The sequence below is a fragment of the Sturnira hondurensis genome, unplaced genomic scaffold (assembly GCF_014824575.4).
Source record: "Sturnira hondurensis isolate 20B ecotype Veracruz unplaced genomic scaffold, ASM1482457v3 Scaffold0020489, whole genome shotgun sequence".
Taxonomy (NCBI): Eukaryota; Metazoa; Chordata; class Mammalia; order Chiroptera; family Phyllostomidae; genus Sturnira; species Sturnira hondurensis.
In genome coordinates this window covers 505,845-519,292 of record NW_028093120.1, presented here as the reverse complement: position 1 = coordinate 519,292, position 13,448 = coordinate 505,845, and the positions used below count along the sequence as shown (strand labels likewise).

Here is a 13,448-nt window from a genome sequence, read left to right as displayed (position 1 = left end):
CATTTCGCAACAGTGCTACTAAGTAGTATATTGGGATATCATATAGCATTATGATAGTCAATGTTCGACCACTCACTACTGGCATGAATGACCCTGAGCAAATCTCATACTCTCTTCCAGTTCAAAAGCCTCACCCATAAATCGAGGGAGATGAACTGGATCATCTCTAAGCAGCTTTCAGTGCTACAATTCCATGCGGCGAAGGCTCTCTGTTTCTGTATAAACACAGAACACGTCATTTCCCCCCAAACTGTCTTTCTTCCCCAAGGTTGCCTTTTTTTTTTTTCACCTATAAATGGCATCCTCATATGAGTCATCCTGATAGAAATTTCAGATTTACTTTGGACCCTTTGTCTCCTTTGCTCCGTACAGTTACTTAACTGCCATGCTAGGTTTTCTTAGTCCACAGTGAAATGAAGGAAAATAAAGGTGGTATGATATGCTTACAAAACATGTAAACTAACATGTACTCACATATACATGAGCATGTGCACACACACACACATATCATTAGGTTCACTGTCTTTCACTGGCAAGGTCTGTCAAGGGCTATACACTACTCTTTTTGGCATTCAAATATGAGAGAAGGTGACAGTAGATGACATTTTTAGTGTCCCTGCAACCCTAGCTTCCGTGCCCTCAGCTGCTCCCCGGTGCTGGCTCTCCTCAGCAGTGGTTCAGCTGCCCTGAGCAGCCTCCTAATATCGCTTGCTTCTGGCCTCTTCTCTTTTCAGTCCACATGGTATTTGTTATCTGTCTTCCTCTACGAGTATTCAAGCACCAGAGGGTGACAGTTTTATCTGTTACAGTCAATGCAGCGTCCCCAGTGCCTAGAATACTACCCTGACCCACAGAAGGCCTTCGGGAAGCAACTGCTGAATAAACTAAAGAACTTCACAGACTGGGTACTGAAGCTCAACTCTGATTACATCTTTCTCCCTGTTTCCCCAAAATCACACCTCTGTGACCTCAAGCAAATCACTCGGTTTCTCTGAAGCTCTCTCCTCTGTAAAATGGGCGGACTTCACATGTGCCTGATAGGACTGCATGTGGAGTAAATGCAAACTTACTCTTTACCTTCAAAGAACGGACTTGTAACTGAAATATAAACCCAAAGTTCAACAGTAAAAAATTTAAATAGTAAAGTCAGACCACTGAAAGCCCACACAAGACGAGTGCAAATAATCATAGTAAGTGATGAACAAGCCAAAGAAAAGGCGGCCAGTGTGGGTGGAACTGGGTCATCATTCGCTCAGCAAAGATGGACCGAAAACCTGTTGCAGTCGGGCATCCCGACAGATGCCAGGGCAGGAGGGTAAAAAGGCAGCCCTCCCCCTCAGGATGACTGATCTAAAAGGCTTAATGGAAAAGGCAAATTCACAAATAAAAATCAGTATATTTTAATAAAACGAATAAAAATTCTATTGAAATAAAAATATGTTTCCAGAGGAAAATTATAGTTTGGGGGCGAATAATAAAAGGACTGAGGGGGCCCTGACCAGTTTAGCTCAGTTGGTTGGGTGTTGTCCCGCAAAGTGAAAGGTTGCCGGTTCAATTCCCGGCCGTGGCACACGCCTGGGTTGTGGGTTTGGTCACTGGTCGGGGCACGTACAAGAGGCATCAATGTTTCTCTCCCTCTCTTTCTCCCTCCCTTGCCCTCTCTCTAAAAAACAAATAAATATATATACATTTTTTTAAGGAATGAGGTTTTCTCAAGCATGAAAACTATTAAATTATCTTTTCATAAGCATAGTTGGACCCTCAGATCCTTCCCTAAAGTGGTTTAAAAAATTCCCTCATAGTTTTACCAATCCCAAAAGACTTCAAAAGTAGGCTGGAAGTTTTTATAAAGGGAGCAGTTACCTCCCTATTGTAGTTTTGAATTTCTTCTGAACTTCTGAATTATTTGCCAAAAGATAACAATGAAGTACAGAGAGGAAAGAAAAGAAAAGATTCCTTGGAAAGAGTACAAGAAATATTTAGGAATTAGAGAAAAGTTAGGGAAAATAAATGGCATAATTCTGGAGTTCCTACATGCTTAGAAACTTTCTGTTGAGAGTCACAAATTATAACTAAATAGTCTATTAACACCATAGCACAAATATTAAAAATAAGGCATCTGCCAATAAAGAGACAACCAATAACCCCATATGCTGATTTCTTAAAATGAGCACAGAGTAGAAACATTATGCAAAAAGAGCTAAAAACGGGACACATAAGATCATCTTGTTTACAACACAAGTGCCAATGAAAAGTGAAAGAACTCACCAACTTTTTCCCTGATGGTACCGTTTGGCTCCACCGTCAAAGCAGGCGCTTCATGCCTCCCAGCGTAGAGCAGAAAGTCTGGGAAAAAGTAGCTGGGCTCGTCTAGAATCTGGCCGGGGCTGCTGGGACTGTAGCAAGCAGGAGGGGGACCTGCAGGGCAGAACAAAGCAAAGTGCCCATTAGCACCATAAAGTTCTCCTCTCCCCACTCCCTGTGTGACTCACAAGGGCCCACGAGGCATTCTCCCACGTTTCAACTTGCACTGGGGACTCTGTCTTCTTGATTCATAAAATTCCAAACTTACTATTCAGAATTATCACCAGGCCAGCCATTCACCAAAAGGACCCATGAGTCAAAATAACAATCTCCAAGACCTGCTGAGGGAAGACACCGGCACTTTCACATAACCACGTGTGAAGGGCAGCGGCACCACCAACCAAAGTCAAGTCCTCTGCGACTCAAAGTTCCCAACAGGCGAGGAGGGGGACAGAAAACAGGGACATGAAGAGACTGGAGCCAGGGGTGGTCACTCCACAGGACGCGTGTTTGAAGGCGCGTGTCCCAGCCCGGGACAGCGCACTCAGGCCGACACTGAGGTGTCTGGAGCCTCACGTGGTGGCAGGCAGCCGGGGGCACAGGTTCTGGCCCTTTGCCAACCACTGGACTTCCAGCTCCAGCTTATCTGCTCCGCACACAGACCGAAGTGTGCTTCCTGCTTCAATTAAATGTGGCACTGCCTTCAGTCCCACAGTGACCGAACCTGCGATACCACCGCCGTAACACTGATACTGCTCACACCGCATCGCGGGACACTCAGCAGGATGGGTCCGCTGCACCGGTTTCTCTCCCCGCACCGATTTCCCTGTGTTGGCACCCAGTTTAGGGCTCTTTTTGGCAAAGTAACTTAGTTTACTCTTGGGGAAAGAATCATGCTACTTTTTTTTTAACTTAAAGTCCTTGCCTACACAATAATTCCATTAGAAAAAAAAATGTTTTTCAGCAATCACTTCAAACTGGTAATTTCAAGCTTGCTAGATTTGTTATCCACCCATTTCCCACAAGGCCAAAGCTAGTAGTAAACTAGCTTTGAATAACAAATTCTTCTGAGGCCATATGATGGGGATTTACTCATCATCTTTCTGAGTTTCTTTCCTCATGAAATATTTGCATTAATGTGTGTGCTCTCAGGCATCACGGGCATGTCTGGAATAGAGAGAAAAGATTCTGATAGCTAGAATATTTATCTTATGAAGTTAAAACTAAATAATGTAGTTGTGACTTTCATCTTCAAGATGAATGTAAACCAAGTAAGAATGACATAATATGTGAAGACCAGCCTAGAATTATAGTTCCAATGCACACGGCGCCTCTCTGCCAGCGTTCTCTTTTCCGCCAACCCGTAAGGACCGCCTGGGAAAGAAACTCCGTCTCCTCTGGACTGCATCCTCTACACCAACCGATCTGAAAGTCTAGGGCTAAAATTAGGAGTTGTAATGGCCTAGATCCAAAGGCTGATCCTGACCTGGCTTCTACTTCAGGCAGGTGGAAAATGTTGGTGGAAAATTGGAGAGAGGCAAGGTATAACCTTGGCCACGCCATACAATTGCCTGGAGTTAAAAAACCCCAGTATCCAGGCCTCACCCAGACCTCTTCAACTGAATCTCTGAGGACAGGGCCCACACATTTGTATTTTATACAGCTCCTCAAATGCCTCCAGTGTGCAGCCACAGTGAGAAGCCCTATGCTTGTGGAGAACAGTACTCATAAGTGAAAACACAAAAGCCACAAAAACACATTTCGGCACCCTGAGTACCACCCCCCCCACCCACTCGGAGTCCGACAGGTGCTGGGGACCCACACATTTCAAGAAAAGAAAGTGTGATTTTTTTTAAATCAGTGGATCTGGATCAGGAATGGCATGCACCAGCATGTTACAACTTTGGGTGATACTAGTCACATGACTAAGAATTCTAAGTGGCAACAGAGAGCAGATTGCTAACAAAATCGAGGCGTAAGTAAGGATATCTATGCCTGTGCACGTGCATATAAAGGAGGGTAGGAGTGTGTGAGTGTGTGTGTAGATATACCCTTCCAATATGCAGCCCAGGGAAGAACTCCGAGCTAAGCCATTCCTAGTCAGCACAACGCACCCTGTTCTCCACACCTGGGAGCAAGAGCCTGGCGAAACCAAAGGAGTCCCAAGACATCACCCCCACCAGTGGCCCCTTCCAGTCAGGCTCAGGCCCAGGACCTAAGAAGTGGTCCGATTTTTAAGGGAGCCCACGCCACTCAGGGGCCCTGCTGGCTCAATAACATATAACATGCACATGTGTTGCCTCTGGGGGCTTCACAAACACTCTTATCATGTAAGGTCCTCTGAACTGAGTAACTTGCAGTCACCCGTTTCTTTCAAACCAGGACCTTGTGTAAGGATTTCCACTCACTCAGCTTTAGCCTGCAAGGGGAGAGTGGCAAAGGCAATGGCAAACAAGCTAAAGTCAGTGTCAAGGAGTCAGCTCTCTGTGGGTCTCCCTCTGGGGAAGGGCAGGTGAGCTCTTAGGGCCTGGCCCCACAGAGTAAGCTTGCAGATCTGTGTGTATCGCACTTGACAAAGGTTGAAATTCAGAAATTCTAACTGGACAGGTCAACATTTCTGCCCTATATTGATTATAACCCATTTCACCAAGACTGGTTCCTTTTTCTTGACAAAATCTGCATGCCATTCGTCAACAAGGAGACTCTGTGCTTTTCTCTCCATGAGTGTGGCTGCTTTTGGCTTGCTTCTCAAACACTAAAAACTTCCTTCCCATTATGGCTTTATGCTGTTACTTTCTTTGTCAGTGTCTAGCAGCCTTTAGGTAATGTGACCCTGAAAAAGACTTTTTTCCCCTTGAATAGAAGCAACAATAAAGGGCCTCACTGTTGAAGTTGAAAGAAACATGAATTATGGCAAAATGAAGTGAGTTTTCTGGGGGAACCCTGGTGACCTGTTCATCCACTTCACCTCCACCATAACGACTCACTTCCCTAAGATCAGACCTGGAATCGGTGACCAGGCCAATCTAGCAGTCTCATAAGTTTCCTTTAGGTGTGAAGGAAATTCACATTGTCACCCCACTATCATCCAACCTCACACAGCTGGGAAACCACCTGTCCTTACATTCCACTTCCAGCATGCCACTTGCATGCACAGAGCCATGTTGGCTATAGTTTCACGTTCCAATTGTGTTTGGTTTTCAAGGCTGTCTACAGTCAGACCCCTTCGTTAGGTGCCATCGACCTCCGCACTGGTCGCTTTAGCATCCCACGAACACGTCACCTTCATTCCCCAAATCCTGGCTAAGAACGTCATTCACTTGCCTCACAGTCCCCCCTCTGAACTACTGTGATGTTCCCTCCAGTCAATTTACCTCTTCTGCTGACTGCCACACCTTGGCCCTGCACTGTCCTTCCTCCCCTCAACTGCCACAGCAATTATGACCGAAAGCACACAACTCGGCACCACGACTCCTTGCACCGTGCAGTTCCCTGAAATGAGGAAGCACGTGCTCTCCCCTCTGCAGCTGACAGAGGTGCCCTGAGGTCTGCAGGCCAGAGGCCCATTCCTCAGAGCCTCCACGGACTGCGAGCCCACTCCCAGGCGTTATTTCACCAACGTGCACAGCCTTCGGCCAGCTCCACATAATCCCAAACCTCCTAGTGCATTTAAAAACAATTTCATTTTCTAAATTAGTGTAACCTCCTAGAGATTTCAACTACAGCAACAAACAATTCTGCAGCTTCTACCTTCCCTTTCAAAGAGTTCAAGAATTTGCTGTGTGCGCCAGAGACCTCAAAATCAAATACAAGCAACCAAGCCTTTTGATTCTGGCAGGTTTTTCTGGGGACTGGAATACTCTGCTCAAAGAGACAGATGCCCTACAAGCAAGGTTCAGAGTGGGCTTAGAGAATCCATGACTGGTACCCGAAAAATAAGGCCTGGTCTGTTCCCAAGCCCTTGAGTGAAACCAAGCTAGCTCTCGTGCGTCAGCTGACTCACACTCCAGGAAGCTGAGGCCTGAGTAAAGCACAGACTGGCCGGGTCCATGAACACCTGCATGCAACACACATGTCACAAAAGGACAGGCGAAGCTCCACCACTACAGTGAGAGCACACACTGGAGTATGCTTTTTCGCTCTCTTGCCCCAAGGCACCAACATTTGCAACCCAGGATGGGAGTGGGAAAAGGTGGGAGCAGGGAAGGTTTCCAAGATTCCCACCTCCTACAGGATTGGTCTTCTGGGCACCAGACTGTAATTCTAATTTCTGGGCCAATCCACCCAGTACAGAAAATGAGTAAAATAAATATACCAATAACTATTTAATTTAGGCTCTCTCAAAGTGGGAGGCTGACTCTCCCAATGTCTTGTGGTGAACAACTCTATCTAAGTTGTGTGATGTTCGACTTTGTAATGCTTATTTAGACATATCTCTGAGATGTTATCAGTGTGAACCAAAATGCAGGATGTATGCTTCACCTTTAAAGTAACAATTGAGTTCAACAACACACAAGGCAACTGAGTTCTCTGCGCTGGGAGCGACAAACACAGACGTGAGGAAGACTGTCCTCCACCCGAGGACGCTATGATTTGGTTCTGCAGGCCACCTGCACCCAGATCTCAATGCAGAGTGAGTGCTCCAGTAACGGGACACAGTGCTTTGGAGGCCCCGGAGTCACGCATTACTACCTGTTGTTTGAGGGCAGTGACACGGAGCTGAAACGACACGGAAAAGGAGACCCGTGAGCTGGACTGGAAAAAAAATGAGGAGGATGTATGCTGATCTGCTGTTGGGGGTGGGGGGGTGCTAGTGAGGAAAGATCCAGCTGGCTGGCCATCGAGGTAAAGCAGAAGCCCAGCTGCTGAGGGCGGCACCTCTGGACGGATGGAGGAGTTCAGTGCAGCTTGGGTGCGGGCCAGGAAGAGGATGAAGCTCTATCTACAGACCCAGAACCCACTAGTGAAGGGGGCTTTTTAGAAGCATCAGTAGTATATTATGTCCGTAACACTATAAAACCGGAAAGTAATTTAAAAATTACGTGGTTCAACTTCCAATTACTATATACCATATTCCTGAGAGTCAATCACCTCTAAATATTTTTGGTGTTCGGGAGCCCTGCACTCAATGTGTGAGCCTTGGGGGTAGGTTCTACCCTCGGCCATAGAAGCCCGCCTCCCTCCCTGCTCCAATAGTTAGGACAGCCTGAGCTCAGTCTGCTGGAGGTTCCAGCTGGAGACCCTGAATCCTGAGGAACTGTCACAAAGACAAAGGGTATGGACAAATCATCTGCAGTGTCACTACACCAGGAGTCCAGGAATCGCAGTGGGGCCCGTGGTGGGCCCCACCCTCACAGCACAAGCCACTGGGTGCACGGTGTCTTCCAAAGGTTCTGGTCTGTTTTCTGAGCCTTCCCATTAATTTATGAGCTGCTCAATACACTCCCAGCAAATCCCTGTTTTGCTTAAGTTAACTATTCAAGACCTTCCAACCAATATAAAGACTTAACTTGCCCCTCTCCAATTTTCCACCAACATTTTCCACCTGCCTGAAGTAGAAGCCAGGTCAGGATCAGCCTTTGGATCTAGGCCATTACAACTCCTAATTTTAGCCCTAGAATTATTACAAAATATTACTCTTTCTGATTCCCATTCTAAGAACACTGCATTGTTTTTATGTCGAGCACTACATGACGTTGCACAATCTGCCTTGAATTATAGCAACTCGTGTCTATCGCCTTTGTACAAACCCTACAGAAACACTGGCAGTTCTCCCAGTTTCCTCCAGCGGAAGGGCCTTTCACCCTGTGAGTCAGGGAAACTCTGGCTTTGGCGCACACGGAATGCCGAAACATGAATGCCAACTCTAGACGACTTCTGATGCTCTGTGTACTGCCACTTCCTCCAGGGAGCCACCTACCTTCCTCCCCCAGTATATATGCCATTCCCCTTCTCAGATGCCACCCACTGGTGCTCCCATCTCATGCCATGTGTATTTATGCCACCACATGTTAAATACCTATGTCTCTAGGTTTTTTCCTCCTCAGTTCCTAGTAGAAATAAGATCACAGTAAGTGCTCAAGGCATACTTAGTGATTCAGTAAATCTTCTGCAGAGGCTCAAAGGACCTAGCAGTTTCTACCTCAAAATGGGCACTCCATACCTATTAGTGGAATTAAGATCCATTTAAAAATAACCAGTTATAAACATATTCGTAATTCTACAGAGCTTAACTCAAAGGTGAATCTGTCTCTTTCAAACTCCTCAGGAGACCAAGGCTGGTAAAAGCAACTGGGGGAGGAAAAAAGCCATCTAGTGCTAAAGCAGGTTAATTACAAGTGAACCCTGATCCAGTTCCGTAGGCGCTTTTTTCCACATGAGGTTGTGAGGACATCAGGGGGGTTTCATAGCTCGAGCACAAACCTGCATTTACAGGAAGGTGCTCTTTGGTCCCACTCCACCCGTGCAACTCTGCCCAGGGCTGTGCCTCCATGCTGCCCTTGGAGCCTGTGTCCTTCCCAGGTCTGGGAGCAGGAGCAGAGCCCGGAGACCTCGGAGGGTATGTGCTCCCCCATGGGGAAAAGACAAATCATCCCAGACCTGCCAATCAGAGTCACAGGAAGATCACACAGAGTCACAGGAAGTAGTACACAGTGAGACTGTCCATGATGAAAGGGCTTTATCTACGAAGAGGCAATAATTTTTAAAATTTGGATTTGAACATAAAATCCAAAGGTTACTTAAATATCTTGAGTCAAAGTGTACTTAAAACATCAAAATTCCTATTTTGTGTTGATATAGTTGGTACTGAAATTTGCTAAAACTAGAAGCACCTAGTCTCCAGAGACTCTTTTCCTGAGGTGTCTTTTTAAAACCACGTTGCTGAGGTGTGACTGACATGTACAGAGGTGCACACATTTAGGGTATGCAACTCCATGAGTCTGGGGGTAAAAGCTAACCTGAGGGACCATCACCACTGTCAAGACCACAGGCATATCCATCACTTCCCAAAGTCTCCTCCCACCCTGTTTATTATGCATGCCTGTGGTAAGAATGTAATGTTAATTAAATCGACTTTCTTAGCAAATTTAAGTACACAATAAAGTATTGTTAGTACAGGAACTATATGCTGAACAGGGGATCTCTAGGACTCATTCACTCAGATAAGTTTTAAAAAATAAGCCCTATATTAATTAAATATCTGAAGTTTAAATAATCTTCGACATATTTGTTTATACCCATCTCAGGACCAAGAAGGTACTCTTTTGGGTGGCCCTGGCACACATGATGTTCCCACTGAGAAAGAAAAATTATTAGTGGGTAAGCTCCAGTGCTTAGACATGTTTCTATCACATGTATACAGACAGGACACATTTAAACATGTAAACAGACAGTAAGTACTTAATATTTTTTGAACAAAGGAAAACGAACAGGATGAAAAGCCTTAGAATAAACCCACGGCGTAAAATGACAAGGTGAATGCACAGCTCTGCTCCTCCAAGCTCGACTCTCACCCACGCGAAGGAGGGGCGGGGAGGGGAGGGGCAGTTCAGACACTCTGGCCTGCCACCCGATTCCTCCAACTTTCCGGATCACATCAGCAATCACATCAGCGATCGCATTGGCGCCTGTTGTGACAGCTAAATGACAGCGCTGTGTCTGCCAGTTGGCAGCATCTCACAGAGACGGGGACTCTCAAGAGACAAGTAAGTTTCTTCTCACCACCCTTCTCCCACTCAGAAGTCAAAATCGGCTCCTAACAAACTACATAATTTAAGGCAACCAATATTCCCCCAGAAACTAAACATCCCTTTAGCAACACAAATACAGTCAATAACAGCAGGAGCTACCATTTATTGAGGGCTTAGTAGGTGCTGGGATCATATAAAATTATGGTTAATAATCACCACCCCATTCCCATTCTGTTGATTTGGATACTAGGCTCACAGAGGTCAGGGAATGGCCAGAGTCCCGGAACTAGCCAGCAGCACAGCCCCTCCAACAAGAAGGCTCTTTTTACTCTGCCTTCCCAAAGCCCTCAAGAATCCCTCACTTCATCCTAAACCCCCTTTCCCTGCCTACTTTCTTCCATTAATATCAGGGGAGTTTCTATGAAATGCCCTTGCTTGTGGATAATGGAAGAAGGTACCAGCAGAGCTTCCTTCCCTGCATATACGAAGCAGAAAAGGAGCCAGAACTACTTTATTTGTGTCATTCCTGATAAAAACTCAGACTAATAATAGCGCACTCCTGAAGCCCCCTCCTCACCCCTTCCGTTGGGCTGCATATTGTTTTCTTGATGGTGTCTCCACTCTCACCGTGATTCCCAAACCTGTGCTGTGTCTGCCACTCGTGCAATGCGCAAAAAATGTCCCTTCCAAGCCCCCACGTCAGACCTGTAATATTGGGATCTCCACAAATGTGAAGCAGAAAAGGATTTTTCCACAAGTGTTGGCCAGAAATGAGTTTTTCGGGCCCGTCTGCAGTCGTTTGAGTGCAGAGTGAGGCTTGCAGTACACAGTGAGACTGTCCTCCTTCGCCATGCAGGCCCTCGCAATGCATACGCACTCCCGAGAAGCTGTGGTGAGCTGTTTTGTAAATAGATCTCATCCTACACCAAAATCTGTTGATTGCATGAATCTAAACAATGGTGAATAAGAAGGTATTTTCTAAAACAAACCAACTAATCTGCACTGAGTCCTTTGATAAAGTGAAGAACGCTGTATGTTTTTTAAAGTATATTTTATTGGTTATGCTATTCCAGTTTTCCCAATATTTCCCCTTTTATCCCCCATCTGTCCTGCACCCCCGAACCCTTCAGCATTCTCTCCCCTTAGTTCATGTCCATATAAATTCTTTGACTTGTTTCTATACCATTTTTATCTCTCCCCGCCTATTTTATGTCTACCAATTATGCTTCTTATTCCCTGTACCTTTTCCCCAAATTCCTCCCCTTCCCCCTCCCCGCTGAAAACCCTCCATGTGATGTCCATTTCTCTGATTCTATTCCTGTTCTAGTTTTTTGCTTAGTACTTGTTTTGGTTGTTTTTTTTTTAAGGTTCACTTGTTGATAGTTGTGATTTTGTTGTCATTTTACTGTTCATAGTTTTTTATCTTCTTCAATTTTTTAGATAAGTCCCTTTAACATTTCATATAATAAGGGCTGGGTGATGATGAACTCCTTTAACTTGACCTTATCTGAGAAGCACTTTATCTGCCCTTCCATTCTAAACAAAAGCTTTGCTGGATAGAATAATCTTGAATGTAGGTCCTTGCCTTTCATGACTTTAAATACTTCTTTCCAGCCCCTTCTTGCCTGTAAGGTTTCTTTTGAGAAATCAGCTGGCAGTCTTACGGGAACTCCTTTATAGGTAACTGTCTCCTTTTTTTTTTCTCTCTCTTGCTGCTTCTAGGATTCTCTCCTTAATTTTAATCTTGGGTAATGTAATTATGATGTGCATTGGTGTGTTCCTCTGTGGGTCCAACTTCTTTGGGACTCTCTGGGTTTCCTGGACTTCCTGGAAGTTAATTTCCTTTGCCAGATTCAGGAAGTTTTCCTTCATTATTTGTTCAAATAAGCTTTCAATTTCTTGCTGTAGTTCTTTTACTTCTGGCACCCCTATAATTCAGATATTGGAACATTTAAAGTTGTCCCACAGGCTCCTAAGCCTCTCCTCATTTTTCTGAATTCTTGTTTCTTCATTCTGTTCCAATTGGATGTTTATTTCTTCTTTCTGTTCCAAATCATTGATCTGAGTCCTGGTTTCCTTCCTGTCACTGTTGGTTCCCCGAATATTTTGCTTTATTTCATTTTGGGTATCCTTCATTTGTTCTTTCATTTTTTTGACCAAGCTCATTCAGCTCTGTTAGCTGATTACCAATGTTTTGAATTCCACAACCAGACAGGTTGGTGATCTCATCGCTTAGCTCTCTTTCTGAGGCTTTACTCTGTTCTTTCATTTGGCCCTATTTCTTTGTCTTGGAGCAGTTAAGCTGTATGGAGGCAGGGCCTTGGGTATTCACCTGGGCAGGGCAACCCTCTCTGTTTCCCTGTGGCACTGCCTGGCGGGGAGCAGCCAGAGAGGGAACAGCGCAGCTCTCCTGCTCGGCTCTAGCCCCAGTTTACAACCAACTGGTGTGAGACTGGGAGTTTCTCCCACCGCGGCAACCCCCTCTGTAGTCCACAGTCAGCTCTGAGTCTCAGTTTCCCCTTCAGCCAGCTCCTCCCATGCGATCCACCACCTTGCCTCGGGCTCTCTCCGTCCGCTGTCTGACTGGTCTGGTTGACTGTTTCTTTAACTCCTTGGTTGTCAGAGTTCCATGCAGTTTGATTTTCTGGCTCATCTGGTCATTTATTATTTTTAGATTGGTTGTTATCCTCCTTTTGGTTGTGTGAGGAAGCAAAGGGTTTCCACCTATGCCTCCATCTTGGCTGGACCTGCCTGTGTATGAGTTTTTTACTTTTTCATAAATTCAGATTTGAAGTCAATAGTTTTAGGGCCCTATACTCATAATGGCTAGCCTGAATGGCTGGTAAGGGAATATGGCTATTTCGGTCTCAAGTAAAATACTGTTACACAGATACAAAAACAAAGCAATTATACCAAAAGCAACATCTAATTCAACATGAGAAAAGAAGCCCGTGACACTGCCTACCATTGATGATAAATGCTTGCTAGATCTGAAACTCAAAAACCACACGGCCAACGACCCCAGTCCTGTGAGACGAGCAGCTACCTAACCACAGGGAAGGAGGGCACAGGGAGTAATGTTACTGAGCAGGGCATGAGAGACACTCAGAAAATCCTCATAACTCTGAGAATTGGGTTCTGTTGTCTCTTTTCTACCTAAACAAAAGCAGGAATGACGTGATCTGGCTCACACGGCTCATAGCTGTAAGTTTGAGATGCAAACTCAATTATGACTATTCCAAAGTACTCTACAGAATTTCAGCGGTATTTTTTAAACACCAAGATATCTGTGATAGTATTTGGGTTCCTTATAACTCCTACGAGTTATGAAGGGTCATAGGTCTGTGAATTTCACCAGTGGCAAAATGCAAAAATTAGTAACTCTTTTGTTCGTTCATTCATTCCACAGAGAAAAAGGACATTGAACATCTACCATGGGCCAGGTAGTGCCTG

At 45.2% G+C, this 13,448-nt stretch overlaps 1 protein-coding gene across 4 annotated transcripts in view; it reads right to left on the bottom strand.

Annotated features, from left to right (window-relative positions):
• AMOTL1 (angiomotin like 1) overlaps positions 1-13,448 on the bottom strand; it is a 142,354-nt gene that overhangs the window by 66,092 nt on the left and 62,814 nt on the right. For all 4 annotated transcript variants that reach the window (XM_037029710.1, XM_037029709.1, XM_037029711.1 and 1 more), the window contains one exon: positions 2,269-2,418. In XM_037029710.1, coding sequence (XP_036885605.1) covers positions 2,269-2,418 — 150 coding nt within the window. The remainder of the gene's footprint in view (positions 1-2,268; positions 2,419-13,448) is intronic.